The sequence below is a fragment of the Homalodisca vitripennis genome, chromosome 7 (assembly GCF_021130785.1).
Source record: "Homalodisca vitripennis isolate AUS2020 chromosome 7, UT_GWSS_2.1, whole genome shotgun sequence".
NCBI classification, from domain to species: domain Eukaryota; kingdom Metazoa; phylum Arthropoda; class Insecta; order Hemiptera; family Cicadellidae; genus Homalodisca; species Homalodisca vitripennis.
Genome location: NC_060213.1, coordinates 105,408,894 through 105,424,257, shown reverse-complemented (window position 1 = coordinate 105,424,257; position 15,364 = coordinate 105,408,894). Strand labels below are relative to the sequence as shown.

General features: G+C 34.1%; 3 protein-coding genes across 3 annotated transcripts in view; 1 reads left to right on the top strand and 2 right to left on the bottom strand.

Annotated features, from left to right (window-relative positions):
- Positions 1-9,092, bottom strand: part of LOC124366133 — a 28,499-nt gene extending 19,407 nt beyond the window's left edge. The window contains 3 exon segments of the mRNA XM_046822428.1: positions 1,159-1,235; positions 3,859-4,044; positions 8,838-9,092. Coding sequence (XP_046678384.1) covers positions 1,159-1,235; positions 3,859-4,031 — 250 coding nt within the window. The 5' untranslated portion in view covers positions 4,032-4,044; positions 8,838-9,092.
- Positions 9,093-10,580: 1,488 nt separating this feature from the next.
- On the top strand, positions 10,581-13,388 carry LOC124366132. Its single transcript, XM_046822427.1, has 2 exons — positions 10,581-10,752; positions 12,839-13,388. The coding sequence occupies exons 1-2, from the start codon at positions 10,581-10,583 to the stop codon at positions 12,973-12,975; spliced, it is 309 nt and encodes a 102-aa protein (XP_046678383.1). The 3' UTR covers positions 12,976-13,388.
- On the bottom strand, positions 10,746-15,050 carry LOC124366131 (protein ANTAGONIST OF LIKE HETEROCHROMATIN PROTEIN 1-like). The gene is made up of 2 exons (XM_046822426.1): positions 14,583-15,050; positions 10,746-12,417 (listed from the first exon to the last, which is right to left on the bottom strand). The coding sequence occupies exons 1-2, from the start codon at positions 14,885-14,887 to the stop codon at positions 11,541-11,543; spliced, it is 1,182 nt and encodes a 393-aa protein (XP_046678382.1). The 5' UTR covers positions 14,888-15,050; the 3' UTR covers positions 10,746-11,540.
- Positions 15,051-15,364: the final 314 nt, after the last annotated feature.

The window sequence follows — 15,364 nt, the reverse complement described above, 5'->3', positions numbered from 1 at the left end:
TTTAGTTAACAGTTTATGTTGACTTCATGTGATTATTTGGATTTTTTGTACAGTTTTGTGATTAGTAGAAAGCTTGACAATGAAATTAAAAAAATGTTGTGATCTACAAAAAGGTCCAGTAACTTTTTGCCTTATCTTTACTGGTTTGGCCACAAAACACTTTTAAATGAAATTGTTGTAATTTTTACATGAGAATGTTGCTTCTGGACCCAATAGCAGCTGAACCATTGATTGTAGTTCAAATTTAAACGTTTGTGGGAATCAAGAAATGAAGAGAACTACAAAGAATGTTCAGTGACTTTTTTTCTATCTCTTATCCTTAAGCAACAAAACACTTGCATAGTTTGAGTTAAGAATTCCAGTGACTGTTGCATTAAAATTGTGATTTGAGATTTATAGGAGCTGAATGATTGGTAGTAGCTCAAATTTAATTTGTGTCTGTTAGAAAATGGGGCGCTTTACAAATAAGGTCCAGTGTATGTTTCTCGTATCTTTAACAGTTAATCCAAAAAATCTAAATATTAATGAAATTAGTAGATAGAGACAGAGCGAATTTTGAATGCCAAACATTTTGAAGGTATCAAAATGACAATTTACTATTCCAATTGGCCAAAATTTGCTGTATACCATATGAGTACATATAAACAGTGAGACTTAACTCTGATCTAGCTGTAGTAGATACGGGAAAAGGATGTTTCAGTTTGACTCACCAAAATATTCTTTTCCATATCACACCCGACCTTAGAATTGTTATATCATGCAGACCTTTCGTAAATTATCAATAGCAGCCAAACTTGAGATTAGAGATCAAATCTGATGGCAGAGTGCCCAGGGAAATTATTACCTGGACATAGTCATAGTAATTTACCGAATACGTCCTAGTACTAAATAAAAATAAATAGTAGAGGAAATAAAATGTGGTTGTTAAAATATAGCCAAAAGGTTGTTACATAAATCTTCATTAAAATAGCACAGTACTCTTGGCTTACCTTTTGTGTTATTAGAAGATCTCCAAAAAGTTAAATAGCACACAAATAAGATGAGAAAAAGTAGAGTTGCACAGATGTTGTTTCCAAAAAGTGCATATGGAAACAACAATAAATGATAAAACTACTATAAGCAAATTTCAGGAGAAAAAAACTTAATTAACTAACTTACCCAAACCCTTTTTTATGAATTCTTCTTTCTTCCGGCAGTTGTACTGGTAAATCTGGTTCAAATTCTTCACATATTCACTGTAAAAAAGTGACGATTACAGTAAGACCTACTATGATATAAAATACAGAGGAACGTGGATAATTTTAACCTCAAAGAACCAGTAACAAAACTCATTTTAACTACGTGATATATTTCTGTACAAAAAACATTACTGTCAGAAACGAATTTAAATACTTTTACACTCTGTATTTAAAGTAATCGGAGCACTTTACGGAGACATTCAGATCAATGACATAGATCAATTCACAGAAATCAAAAATAGCTAGTGGCATGGTAGTGAGTGTGCTCTTTCTGTCATGTGATTTGGGGGTGGAGCACTGATCCTGGCAGTTGGAAGGCAAGGTACGGAGACATTCACATCAATGTCATAGAAATCAAAAATAGCCAGTGGCATGGTAGTGAGTGTGCTCTTTCTGTCATGTGATTTGGGGGTGGAGCACTGATCCTGGCAGTTGGAAGGCAAGGTACGGAGACATTCACATCAATGTCATAGAAATCAAAAATAGCCAGTGGCATGGTAGTGAGTGTGCTCTTTCTGTCATGTGATTTGGGGGTGGAGCACTGATCCTGGCAGTTGGAAGGCAAGGTACGGAGACATTCACATCAATGTCATAGAAATCAAAAATAGCCCGTGGCATGGTCAAGAATTTTTATTGTCGGCCCACAATAACTGCATTGACAATGTCATCAGATGGTTTATATATACAGGGTGTTTGAAAAGTATGGGTACGGCTTAATATTTTAAAACCCATAGGTGATAACATCTATAAACTTTGCACAGTGTCATATGGCTATCTAAACTATTTTTCCTTGCTATTACCATGACATCCCAACCATGGGGGGACGGCCCACAGAGGAAAACAAGGAAATCTTAAATTGAAGCATGGGTCGAGTGATAACTCATTTGAAAGAGCTCACTTAGTAGAGTTGAATGCCGCAAACCGCATCTCAAAAGGTTTATCCAATCAGAAATGGCGGGTTGTTTTAGGTAGCAAATTATGTCATAAATTTATAAAACAATAAATAAATCTAAACAACTTCGGTAATTATAGTGTTTTATTTATTGTGTTGAGGTATCACTCGACCCATGCTTCAATTTAAGATTTCCATGTTTTCCTCTGTGGGCCGTCCCCCCATGGTTTTATAAATTTATGACATAATTTGCTAATTAAAAAAAGTCAGTGAAAACACATTGGTTAGTAGAGTGAAACGCCGCCTACCGCATCAGAATACGACGATCCAGTCAGAAATGGCAGCGCATAATGTACTTCACAATGTGTACCTAAAACAACCCGCCATTTCTGACTGGATCATCGTATTCTGATGCGGTAGGCGGCGTTTCACTCTACTAACCAATGTGTTTTCACCGACTTTTTTTAATTAGCAAATTATGTCATAAATTTATAAAACAATAAATAAATCTAAACAACTTGGGTAATTATAGTGTTTTATAGTGTGGTGTGAGTGGAAAAGTCCAAAGTACGCTTTTAATAGCAAGGTGAAGCTAGTACAAGTTTTGAGTATTTTTAACAGAAAAATTACTCTGGATAAACGGGTACAAAGAATATCTGTGTGATTTTTCCAGGTAAGCTTAGTGCCCAGGTTGATTCCAAGTAGCTTAACAGAGTTATGTACAGAGTTATTTCTTAAACTAAAAGTAATATGTTCAGTCTTATCTTCGTTAATTTTTAAGCCATTAGCGGAAAACCAGAGGTCAGACCTTTCCTTCATGTAGCCAATCATAGCCGAGTTAATTTCAGAGAGTAAGTTAGAGCACATCAAGTTAGTGTCGTCAGCGTAGAATACACTTTTATTAGCACAAATTTGGGAAGATCATTAATGAAGACCAGTAGTGAGTGTGCTCTTTCTGTCATGTGATTTGGGGGTAGAGTACTGATCCTGGCAGTTGCAAGGCAAGGTACGGAGACATTCAGATCGATGACATAGATGAATTCATAGAAATCAAAAATAGCCAGAGGCATGGCTTTGAGCATGCTCTTTCCATGTGATTCATGCTACTCAGTCAGTATGGCAATGGACTATGCAGCAATGAATACAACCATGTTCAATTAACTACAACATTAGATAATGCATTGGAATGTTGTCTCTTTTACTTTAAGGGATCTAACTCAGGAATTATGTTAATGCACATAAAAACTTTAATTATTTAATAAAAATTTTTATTTAAACATTCTATTTTAACATTATTTATGATAAAAATGTCAAGGGGACAGAAAAAAAGTTCAAATGATCCACGATTTTGAATTAAGAAAGTAAGAACTATCCTGTTCTAAAGTATAACTAAAAAATCCCTGTGAAGATGACTTGAATGAACCCTTTGAAAATGTTACAATGGCACTTCCAGGATTGCTTGGTACACCAAAGTGTGAGAAAGGTAAATGTGATGAGAGATTGTTTTTATTGAATGAACAGTCTCCAATATAAGGACCCAATTCAAACTTCATTCCCTTTAGTCATAGTATGATCTAAAGAGGCTTGCAGCTCTCTCTGAATTCACAAATAATTAAAATTAAAATGTTAACAATGTCTGTAATGAACTCTCTATGCCTAAAAAACCCCATAGATCAACTTGTATCTAAATATATACTAATAATAATAAAGAAACAGAGCTCTACTTACAAAGTATCTTCTTGGAAGAACTTCACAACAGCTATTGGTTTCTTTCGTAGATTACTCGTAATCTCCTCCGGCAGCTTGTCATAGTCCTGGACTTGTCCCGGCCACCACACGGGGCCCAGCTTGACCCAGACCACATCGCCTGTGGAGTATGTCACTTCCGTCTGGTCACACATCTTGCACCATCACCTAGAAGCAGGAACACCATTACTCATATTACTTAGAACATAACCTATAAATATATCATTTAATTACTTCTTCTATATCACTGAAAAATATTCTGAAAAGACATATCTATAGTAAAGTGACATTGCACAGTGATACTATTTTTTAAAATAAATTAATATGTAATAAATAATATTAAATATAATACTAATTTAGCGAGTATTTTACTACAAATAAGATTCAAAAAGAAATTTGTTATTCCATAATTATTTCCTTCTATCTTTACACAATAATGCTTAAGTGGTTAGCACAAAAATACTTTTTCATTTAGCTGCTAACCCCTATTTTGTACTATTTATTAAAAAAGTATGATCTACTAGTAAAATTACTGATACCAAACTTTGCACATATGTAGTAATAAATAAGAGAACAAATTTTTGTTGAAGATCAGTGAATTTAGAGATTTGGAATTTAACTTTGACAAGTCACTAAGAAATTCTAGAGATATTTTTTCAACCCTAAAGCTGGCATGAAAATAATTTTTGTCGCCCAAGACCCGCCTGATTTTGCAACGACGAATACTTGTCGTCAAAGTAGACATTTGAAGTTATTTACATTTTTGGCATTTAAGGTTGTATAAATGATTTTTATTTTATATATTCTGGCAGAGCATTTACTATAGTACCGATTTATCGTTCTTACTTCGATTACCATACAATATCAAACATCGTTCTCAATGGACAACTGACGTGAACGTAATACGCATCAGTCATGTTGTTGTTGTGAAATTGTAAACAAGTGTCAGGTTTTGAGTTTGGAGTTACAAATCCAAGAGTATCTGTGAGAAAATTTATTTTATAGTGTTTTTATTAAAAATGCCTTAGCTTTCTTAGCTTATAGTTTATTTCTTCATTATGGTTGGAAACAAGAGACAGTTCATGTAATATTTGAGAGCTCGTTTTGGATTATTCTATTTCTAGTGATGCCAAAGTTTATTCTGATAATGAGATGAACCTGACAGACCATGTAGCAAATGTGATTTTCTGGTAAGTTCTCTCTCACAATTGAGTGAGAAGGTCAGAGAAGTTACTGTTCCGCCTGGTGATGTCCTTGATCCTGCTCCCCAACACGATCTGACGCGTGTGTCTAATGTGAGTGTAAAAACTTGGAAAAAAACCTAATTTCTTTTGCGCTTGATGTAATTATGGAGTTCAACTTAAGTCCTACCATCTACTCGAACACTTTGCCAGACCGGTTCGACAGGGAGGCCGCAAACGCAAGGTGGAATCTAATGACTCTGAGTGAGAGATGAAAGTTTGTATATAATGTACATATGTAAATAAGGTAGGATTAAAATTCAGTATTTCATTTTATTTTTGTTTTAACTATCATACTTGATAAATATAGATGCAGTCATAGAATTATGTTTAACCATAAAAGATATTTCTTTAAGGATCAACCTATTTTCAAAAAAGCAGGAACTGCGTGCTTTTTCATACAAAGTCATGTAAAAAATAAGTTATGAGGTCAAAGTTAAGATAAATATATTATATATTTGGAGTTAGCACAATATTCAGAATAAGTTATACATTTGTAAAACTTATTGCTCTGCAGTTGCACAATGGAATACTTACAAAAATAATTAAAAAAAACAATATCAAATTTTTTTAATCATTATATACAAGGACACTAACAATACTTATTGTTATGACATTCTGCAAATATTTGTGAATACATTAACATATCTGTTTATATTTGGACTGACAGTTATGAAATGGGATACATTATAAAAAAAGATCTGTGTGGCTGTGAAATAGAGCTGCTAGAACAGAGAGATACCATTGCCAGTCCTAGGGTTAATTCCCTGATTTTTAATGTGTTTTGAAGAGTTGGTGAAATACTGAGAATTCCCAGTTTTTACTGAGGGTATCAGCCCTGATTAAAAATGTTTCTATACAACAACAAAAACAATAACATTCTTGAAATATTTTGACTTTGCTGTGGAGATCCATTTCCAGTTAACAGATGTTAAACCAAAACTACCAATATGAACATTTTTTTCGTCTTTTTTGTTGAATGACAATGTTAAAGAACAAAAAACATCCCTCTCAGATATTGTCTATCAGAAAAATATAAAATTCCAAAAAGCTGATCGCTAATGCTTGAGAGCTAAAGATATTACACACTTACCTAACCATATTATTTTTCATAGCAGGATATTGGTCACTGCCCACTGCCATATAAGTACACAAAGTCTTTTTTTTGTACATTCTGATAGAATAATACGTAGTATACTTAAAGTGCTTCACTACACTAATGTTTACATTGAATTTAGAGAACAACATCACTCTCTAGCAGCACAAATGGGAAAAATAATGACTATTTCCGTAAGTGACTAAGAAACCAAATCCAACCAATCAAGATTAAGCAATGCCCAAATATGTTAATAGCAAACAGGACCAAGTGGAAACCGATAAACAGGACCAAAATTAGTAAGGAGAAACAATGAAAATCTTCAGCATGGAGGTAGAAATAATGAGAAAACTTCACCACAGAGATACAAACTGAGGCCAAAATTTAAAAAGCACAAAAAGTATTGAAAAACTCTACAGACATTATCTCTAAATGCAGTTTGTAAACTATTCTTCCCACTCAAATTCTCATATAAATGTTGACAACTCTGAATCCCTTCCTCTTATACCTACCCCTCTTTAGTTTATCTTCCCCACCCAAAAACCCTGATTTCTCCTGGTCCCTTAGATCAATGGATTAACCGAGTTTAACTTAAAATTAGATATATGGTTTGCGACCACAAACAATTTCTTTCTGGAACTGAAAGAAGGCAATATATGGGTCAACCTCGATTTTTCTCATATTACAATATAATGTTCCAAAAGTCAATTGTTGGTTTTTGGTTGGTTTTACTTTGCTTTCCGGAATGTAATTATGTGTTTAAAATTGTTTTACATACATTACCTACATTATATTGTAATATGTGTAATATGTAATAACAATTTATCAGTAATTTTTAATAAAAAAAAGGATCACGCACAATGCCTGCCCGCTGCGCAGCGCTTCGCGTTGCTTGCTCTTTTAGAAAAAAAATTAACTCGAGTAGTTCCAAATTTGAAGCCCAGATCACGTCAGTGCCCCTGATCACTAATAGGTAATTCTAAGCAATATATGACCGTCTGGCGGTTGCCTGCTCCCTATAACTGCTTTCCGGCAAGAAATTCTAGTCATTTCCTTTTCTAATTGACTATTGGAACATTATATTGTAATATGAAAAAAATCGAGGTTGACCCATATATTGCTTAGAATTACCCTGAAAGAATACTATTTTAAGAATATAGTATTATATAGGTTAAGTTGCATAAGATGCACAATCAATGATAAGTAAATATATATATATATATATATCCCTCTAAATAAATATATATATATATATATATATATATATATATATATATATATATATATATAAAAAACTATCAAACATAAAAGCATTTGACCTATAGATATTCATAATTAATCATTACCAGTTGTTTTTATTTACCATAATAATAGTACTGTTGAAAATTAATTTAATTCAATAAAGCAAAATTATTTATGTACAAATAGGCTGGTTATATCGGCAATAACAATGGCGATAAAAATGCGATTCTAGTCTCAAAAGTGTAATTTTAAACACTGTACAATGCTTAAATGGTTAGCCTACTAGATAACGACCTTGCTGGTGGTGATCCATTCGAGCATTATTTAAATGCTGGTAGGCATGTTTACCCTGTAAAATAATCATAAGCTCTACGCTGATCTAACATAGTATAAACTTTTGTTATTTTATATAATTTTAAATACATAAATTCCTTTTAAATATACAAATATTGCTTCACTATAATACAATTTTAAAAGCCTATAATGTAAGTTCGACACTACTCTGTTCCAAGTTAATTCAAAGTAAATTCATGTGTTTGGTATTTGTATAATAGCCGCAAGGATAATGGCTATGTACATGTGTACTTTGTGTCACAGTCAGAAACGTTTATCCTTAAAAATAGTAAAACGTAAGTAAATGTTACATTGTTTTGTTTGCAACATTTTATAAATATACATGCCTAGATAGTTTTTCATTTATTGTTAATATATGAATTTTTAAGATGTAAAATCAGCAGAATTAAGTTATATTGTTATTTGAAATACATATTATGCAATTTTGTTTCACATTTTATTTTCAGTATTTTTAGACATTCATGAATATCGAGAATTCAATACTCATGAATATCAATGATTCAATAATCATAATTCGATTGTGGTGGCGCTTATTATACTACGGCCATAACCAATTGTTATTTTTCACTCCCAGCAATAAAATAGGTGTATGACATTTTTTTTGAATCTAGAAACAAGTATATTAGTCCTAGGCTAAATTTTAATTAATCCAAAATGGGTAAATATTGTCTGTGCGCCCTTATTTGGTTAAGTTAAAAATAACAGACAAGCCTGCAAGTCAAACCAAATAAAATTTAATGGACTAATACAAAATTTCTTCATAACATTAACAACAAATAGCTAAAGCTGAAAATGTAAGAGTTCGCGAGGGGTACATTAATCTTTAAATTTACATTTTAAAATAATTATTAATTAACTTTTAATATTTACAACAAAGACCATATACACAAAGAAAAGATTAATCACACATTTTTAGAGTAAAACATTTACAATATTTAACTTTAAATCATTTAAACATGGTGTGTTGGTTATATATACAATTAATTTGGTTATTCCATAACATATAATAGGGGGTGTATTACACTTACTAGTTAAGTCGGGCAAAGTAAGCCTTCACAGTGACGACTCAAAATGCCTGCTGACATGACACACAAGTCAAATCTTTCTTGAGGTGCCCAACACAAAATCTACACCGCAATGAATGAATGTAGAAGGTTGAAAAAATAGCAGAATTCGCAATGTTCGATACAAACAGGTGGAGAAATATCTAAACCGACACCTGGCACTTCACAACGAAATTGACCTGCCATTAACATCCGACATTTTGATAAAACCTATGTCAGTTCATCAGTCGTCTTCCATCTAGACATCGAGAAAAGTACAGGTGCCAGAATTGTTGTCATTACTATTGTAGATGTATAATTTTATTTATTTATTCATTAAACACAAGTATAAACCTATTACTAAATAGTTATTAATAATAGAAAATGTAACAAAACTATGTATGATAACTGTTTAAGTATTTATTTTATAGTTTCGCATTTCATTTAACTTGCAATCTTTAACTCTGGTAAAGTTAAAGCATGCATGAATTAGTACCATTTCTTCATTGATCATTGAAAAGATCATAAGTATAATAAATTGAGAAAAATAACAATTAATAATACATATTTGTAATTTTGTTTCACATTTTATTTTCAGTCTTTTTAGATATTCATGAATATCGAGAAAATACTTGATTTGCAATAAAATCAAATTTCATACAAATAGTATGTTTGAATAAACGCATGCTCTGCCCTTTGCTTCATTAATCAGCTTTGTACATTATTTTAAAATTTAATATATGATTTAGAAATAGTTTAAGATCTACTATATGGCTTTACCCCCTTATTTTACTTAAAAATCAAGTATAAACTCGCCTGATGGATTTGAGGTGTTGCGTCTTTGATAATCATAATGTTATTAATTTTGAGGTTAACCATGGTATCAACAATCTATAGTGAATAATTTAAACATTCAGAATGGCAAGACGGAAAAAGTAGGTCGTGAGATAAGAAATATAATTTTCATTAATGTTTTGGTGTAGTTTTCTGTCTCGTTGTTATATGAGCAGTCGAAACAAATTATAAAACCGCATGGGGCTCTTAAAAACCGTGACTCCAGACGAGGCGCGATCCGTTTAAGGGAGGCTCCATATCTAAAGAACTGTTTAAGTGTTATAAAATGCATTATGTTGTGAAGTTCCTACGTTATGGACAACACCTTACAGATTCGTATTCTGAGAATTTAAAATGAGTCTCATCTGGCGATTTAACGCGGCAGCCCCATATTCACCCTCATGTGCCCTCTCCGTTGAATCCGGACGATTTAATACAAATAAATTAAAATAGTAGGTCAATTTACACCGAGACGTGGGCTAACACAACTTTAAAATAGCTATATATATATATTATTGTGTGTGTGTGTGTGTGTGTGTGTCGAGATTTTATGTATCATGTTAAAAAATATTACATGATAATTACCGAACTGAACTCTAAGGCTGGTACTATACGGACGCTAAATGCGTCGCGTTAAATACGCTGCGCTATTTTTAATTTTGGATGGCAATGCAAGTCAATTTGAGCGACTATACGAGCGCAGTCTACGCGGCACGCTGCCCTCCAACTCGGCGTCGACGCATTTTTACGCGACCAGCCCTGGAAAAACGTTAGCAGCGCGACGTAGATAGCGCTGCGCAACGCTAGGGCCGGACTATACGGACGCTAGATGCGTGGCCCGCAGTCGCAGTCTTGAGTGAGTAGTTATTGTGCTTCTGTGTGAGAGTCATCAACATGTTTGATACTGAGAAGTTCATCTTAGAAGTAGAGAAGCGACCTCCACTTTATGACGTCCAGTCAAAAGAATATTCAAACAGAAATGTTAAAGCTCAGTGCTGGATGGAGGTAGGAGCAGCTGTGCACGACAACTGGGAGGAAATGACTCCCCAAATGAAGGACGAAGCAGGTAACTAAGTTTGATATATTTATAAACAAAGGTGTAATGATGTAAACATATTTTTTCTAAGCACCAAGTACAACTAACTATCTTTGTTGTTTTACAATAGTAACGAAGACAATAATTAATAATAGTACCGTACATAAATATGGGAAGTATATTAAGACAAAAATGAAATTACAACTTTGTTGTGATAATAACTTAACACCGTTTTGAAATCATCTCTTTCCTTAAATTACGGTTTGATTATATGGTTATTTGTTTAATTGTGTGGTTATTTGACGTAAAAGGTTTAAATATTGAAATGTATGTTAAACGTATGTTATTTGTAACGTATTGTAAAGAACATTAGTAATTTAATTGTGCCATTGCGTACATGATCACAGTTTTTGGCACTTAAAAATCTACTGCTGTAGATATCGAAGTTACGACGCATGGCTAGCCCAGACGGCACCGGCGCCGGCGTCGCCGTCGCGCCGGCGGTAGGTTGGTAGAAAGGGGAGGGGTGAAAAGTCTATTTCTGCGCTATGAGTCGTCCAAGGTCACTGTTCTTCCTTGCCAACCTTCACTAAACCTATTCACGAGTTGATCAATACTGTTTATAGAACTGACACTAGATTATGATACAAAGGTCTAATTTGAGAGGAGCTACAATAACATAACAGGATGTATTCAAAGTAGTCAATTACAAAACTTTTTATTTTAAATTTTATTACATAGGAAATAATATTGTTATACTTTTTCTAAGTTTACTTTTTCTTCTTTTTACTAAGTCCTACTTTTTCAAGTGATTGTGCTTAGGCATATTGATTTTGCCAGTTTAAGGCTCCTGGTCCATTGAAATACTCACAGAACAAGTCCCTTACTACAAGTCCGTTACTACGACCACTTCCTACTGCTACTCCGACCAAGCAATCCATGTCACATGTAAGCGATTCTTCAAAAATGTAACCATCCCGCCTTTTTACATAATTATGCAATACACAGCAAGACTGAATGATTTTCGTTGCAAAGATCGGGTTCACCAGGATACAGGAATGCATTACTCGCCATTTGTTGCTCATAATTCCAAATGCGCATTCAACTGTACGTCTGGCTCTGCAGTGCCTATAGTTATATACACTTCTCTCTTTTGTGAGTTTCTTCTGTGGGTAAGGGCGCATCACACGTGTAGTTAAACCAAAAGCTTCATCGCCAAGAAATACGAAAGGTACTGTGGGGCCTTCTGGTGAAAGCGGTTTCTCTGTTGGGAGGTTCAGTTGGCCGGCATTCAGTCTTTTGTAAAAGTTTGAGTTTTTGAAGATTGTGGAATCGCCCTCCCGGCCATATGCACCAACATCTATTGCAGTGAAGTTGCACTGTGCGTCGCTGACTGCAAACAATACAAGTGAAAAATACTTCCTGAAGTTGTAGTATAGTGAACCTGAACTTGGTGGACATTGTATCCGCACGTGTTTGCCGTCAATGGCACCAACACAATTTGGGAAGTTGGTTAACTTCTCATATTCCGTTGCCTTCAAAAGCCATTCATCACTTGTAGGGATTGGCATTTCAGTTGACTGCAGTTTTCCCGAAATTGTTTCACAGGTCTCCTCAACAACGAGACGTATTGTTTTTCTTGATACTTGATATTCGAATTCAAGGTCACTGAAGTTCATTCCACAGCCCAAATACCTAAAATATATAACGTAAATATAAGCGAAACATAATATAACTATCTAATATAAGACATTGATACTGCCGTCTTTGTAGATGTGTAGATTTACACGCTTTTAAGTCTTACATTATAAAACAATTTACTTAATTCTTGTAAAATAACGTCAGAACAGAAGGGGATTTTAGTATAACCGTTTAGTATAGTATAATCTTTTCTTTAATTGTGTTGATCTCCTGAAGTGCGGTAGAAGTCGTGATAAAAATATTAAAATAAAATAAAACAGTCAAGAAACCCCACTCTGATGATTTTACAAGGAATGACCCTAATATGTCCCTAATACACTATAATCAAACAAGAAATGTTATATTATAATTACCTGCTTTAAACCTGTGACAAGTATACAGTTATATGATTCTAAAAGTGCTCCGTTTGTTTTAGGCAAAGATATGATGAAAAAATGGAAGACTTTGCGTGACAATTTCGTTCGGGAACTACGTATTTTAAAGAAAAATGAGACTGGAGCTCCAGCAACAAAAAAAAGAAATACATTTTCTTTGACCAACTGTCTTTTTTGACACCTTACATGAAGCCCAATGACAAGAACGTATCAAATATTCCACCCCTTGAACACATTATATCTGAACAAGAAGCAGTAGAAACAGTAGAAACAACTAATGCAGATGACAATGACCGTGCTGACAGCGTTTCAAATTCGTCACTAGTTGAACGTCAGAAGAGACAAGAACGTGTGTCAAAAAGAACTAATATTGAGAGAACTTTGACATCAGCTTCAAAAAACATTACATCATTGATGCAAGAAAGCATCGCCATTCAAAGAGCGAACACTTCCTCAGCTAACAGCTCAGATAAATCTGGGAACAAGGCATTTTTAATGTCCTTTCTTCCTGTTATGGACAGCCTACCACCACTTGCTGCCTTTGATGTTAGGATGCAACTAACTGAAGTGTTCCGAAATGCTATTATGAACCAAACACAAGTTCAGGAACCAGTGCCAGTGCGTACCCAAATGATGGACTACACATCTGCGTCACCATTAATGTTCTCGGGCCTAAATTCACCATACACAACTCCGACTCCGACCACACCATCAATAATCGGTGACTATGACGAAAACACCGAATGCTCTAATGCCACTTCCAGTGACAACACTCAAAACCAACCATTTAACATATCAGAATTTGTACATTTTTCCGTGAACCCGGGAATTGAACCATCTTCTAGTAAGAAGAAGTAGTAAGAAGTAGTATTCCGATTAACTGTGGAATAATGACAATTTTGTAATTAACTTCCCAGTGTGTTTGTGCAGAACTGAAACTTCTTGGTCATACAATTCTTTACTTACTTAATAGTAGTTCATATTTTGTAATATGTGGTTAGTTTACTATTGTTTGTAGGTTATCTGTTTACAAAAGACTAACCTAATATAACTATTGGAAAATGTTATAGGCTTACATTGTTCCTTCATTACAAATATATAGAAAAAGGTTGTATTTTATAACTCGGTCAAAATTGGTCTGCTAACTTTCAGAGCAATTTGAGGTAAATGAAATTTAATGTTGTTCCGTAATCAATACATAAAAATCAGTTACATTAAGTTTACCAAAATATATTAACCTAGTGATTATAATGTATCACAAAATGATTACAACGTACCTATTGTGTTTGTAAGTGTCTGACTGCAATTTAAACTGAACGAGGCTCTTATTTGTATTTTTTATCAATATCCGATGTTACATATTGTACACCTGATAGAAATATTTATAATACTATGTTAAAAGAATCATTAAACTAAAACTAATACATATTCCAGAACTGTTTTTGCGTTTTTTATATAACCCTTACTTCAAACAAACATTATTCTAGAAGGAAAAAATAATAATATACACTAAATGTTTAAAACCACTTCAGGGTCAATCCATCCCAAGGTCCAGGAAAACAATATTGGTTGCTTGATAATCTCAGAAAAAATTTTATTTGGTAGGTCAGTTCCTTATATTTGGGGGGATGCTTGCAAAGGCGAAAACAGCTAGCGGGCAAAACAAATAGGGTCCCCATTTCAAAATGGATCTACCAAATATTAATGTTTCTGAAAATGTCAAGCAACCACTGCTGGAACACTTGACATGGATCTACCCTTCGATTTAACCCATAAACGGCTTACCTGATGGTTATAGCAAGTCTTTCAGCTGGCTCAATACTCCTTTTCATGTTGGTATCTTTCTTCATCAGACCGTCACTGACAAGATGTAAAAGTTCATCAAATGAGCTAACAGACATCCTGTAATATTGGTAAAATTTGTCTTCATATTGTCTGTGCTTCTCAAACATCAAATGAAACGCACCTGTTGTCAATCTGCTGCTTAGAACGGGATGGGTACCCCAACGTCTATCCTGCCTTTTGGTCTTTTCCAAATACATCTCTAGTAGACACTGAAACCCTACAGCACCGATCTGCACTGCATCCATATTGGCAACTTGGAATAAAGTGATCTGGGAAGCAACGTGGCGGTTTCTGCGCTTGTATAGTCTGGCCAGCGGGGCGTTGACGCAAAAACAGCGCGACGCATTTTGCGTCCGTATAGTCTGGACTAGTAGTCCAACTTATGCGCCGAACTTTGGCGTTAACGCGACGCATTAACGCGACGCATTTAGCGTCCGTATAGTACCAGCTTAAGTCTGTTTGTAGACTGAACACTAGGTTTAGGCATGTGCAACCTACCTAACACATGTCTATTCAAAATGTTGTTTTCGCTTAAGAACAGGTGTTAAACAACTTCGTCCGGAATATTTAATTCTGGAATGACTGCAAAAAAAACTTAAATTCATACACTTTTTCATTGGAGGAGTTAGGAAATTTTCTGATTTTGGAGGATAGGTCTTACAAATTGCATATTTTACAGACCTTATTAAGCATTTCGTAAAGAAATTTACATCACTATAAAT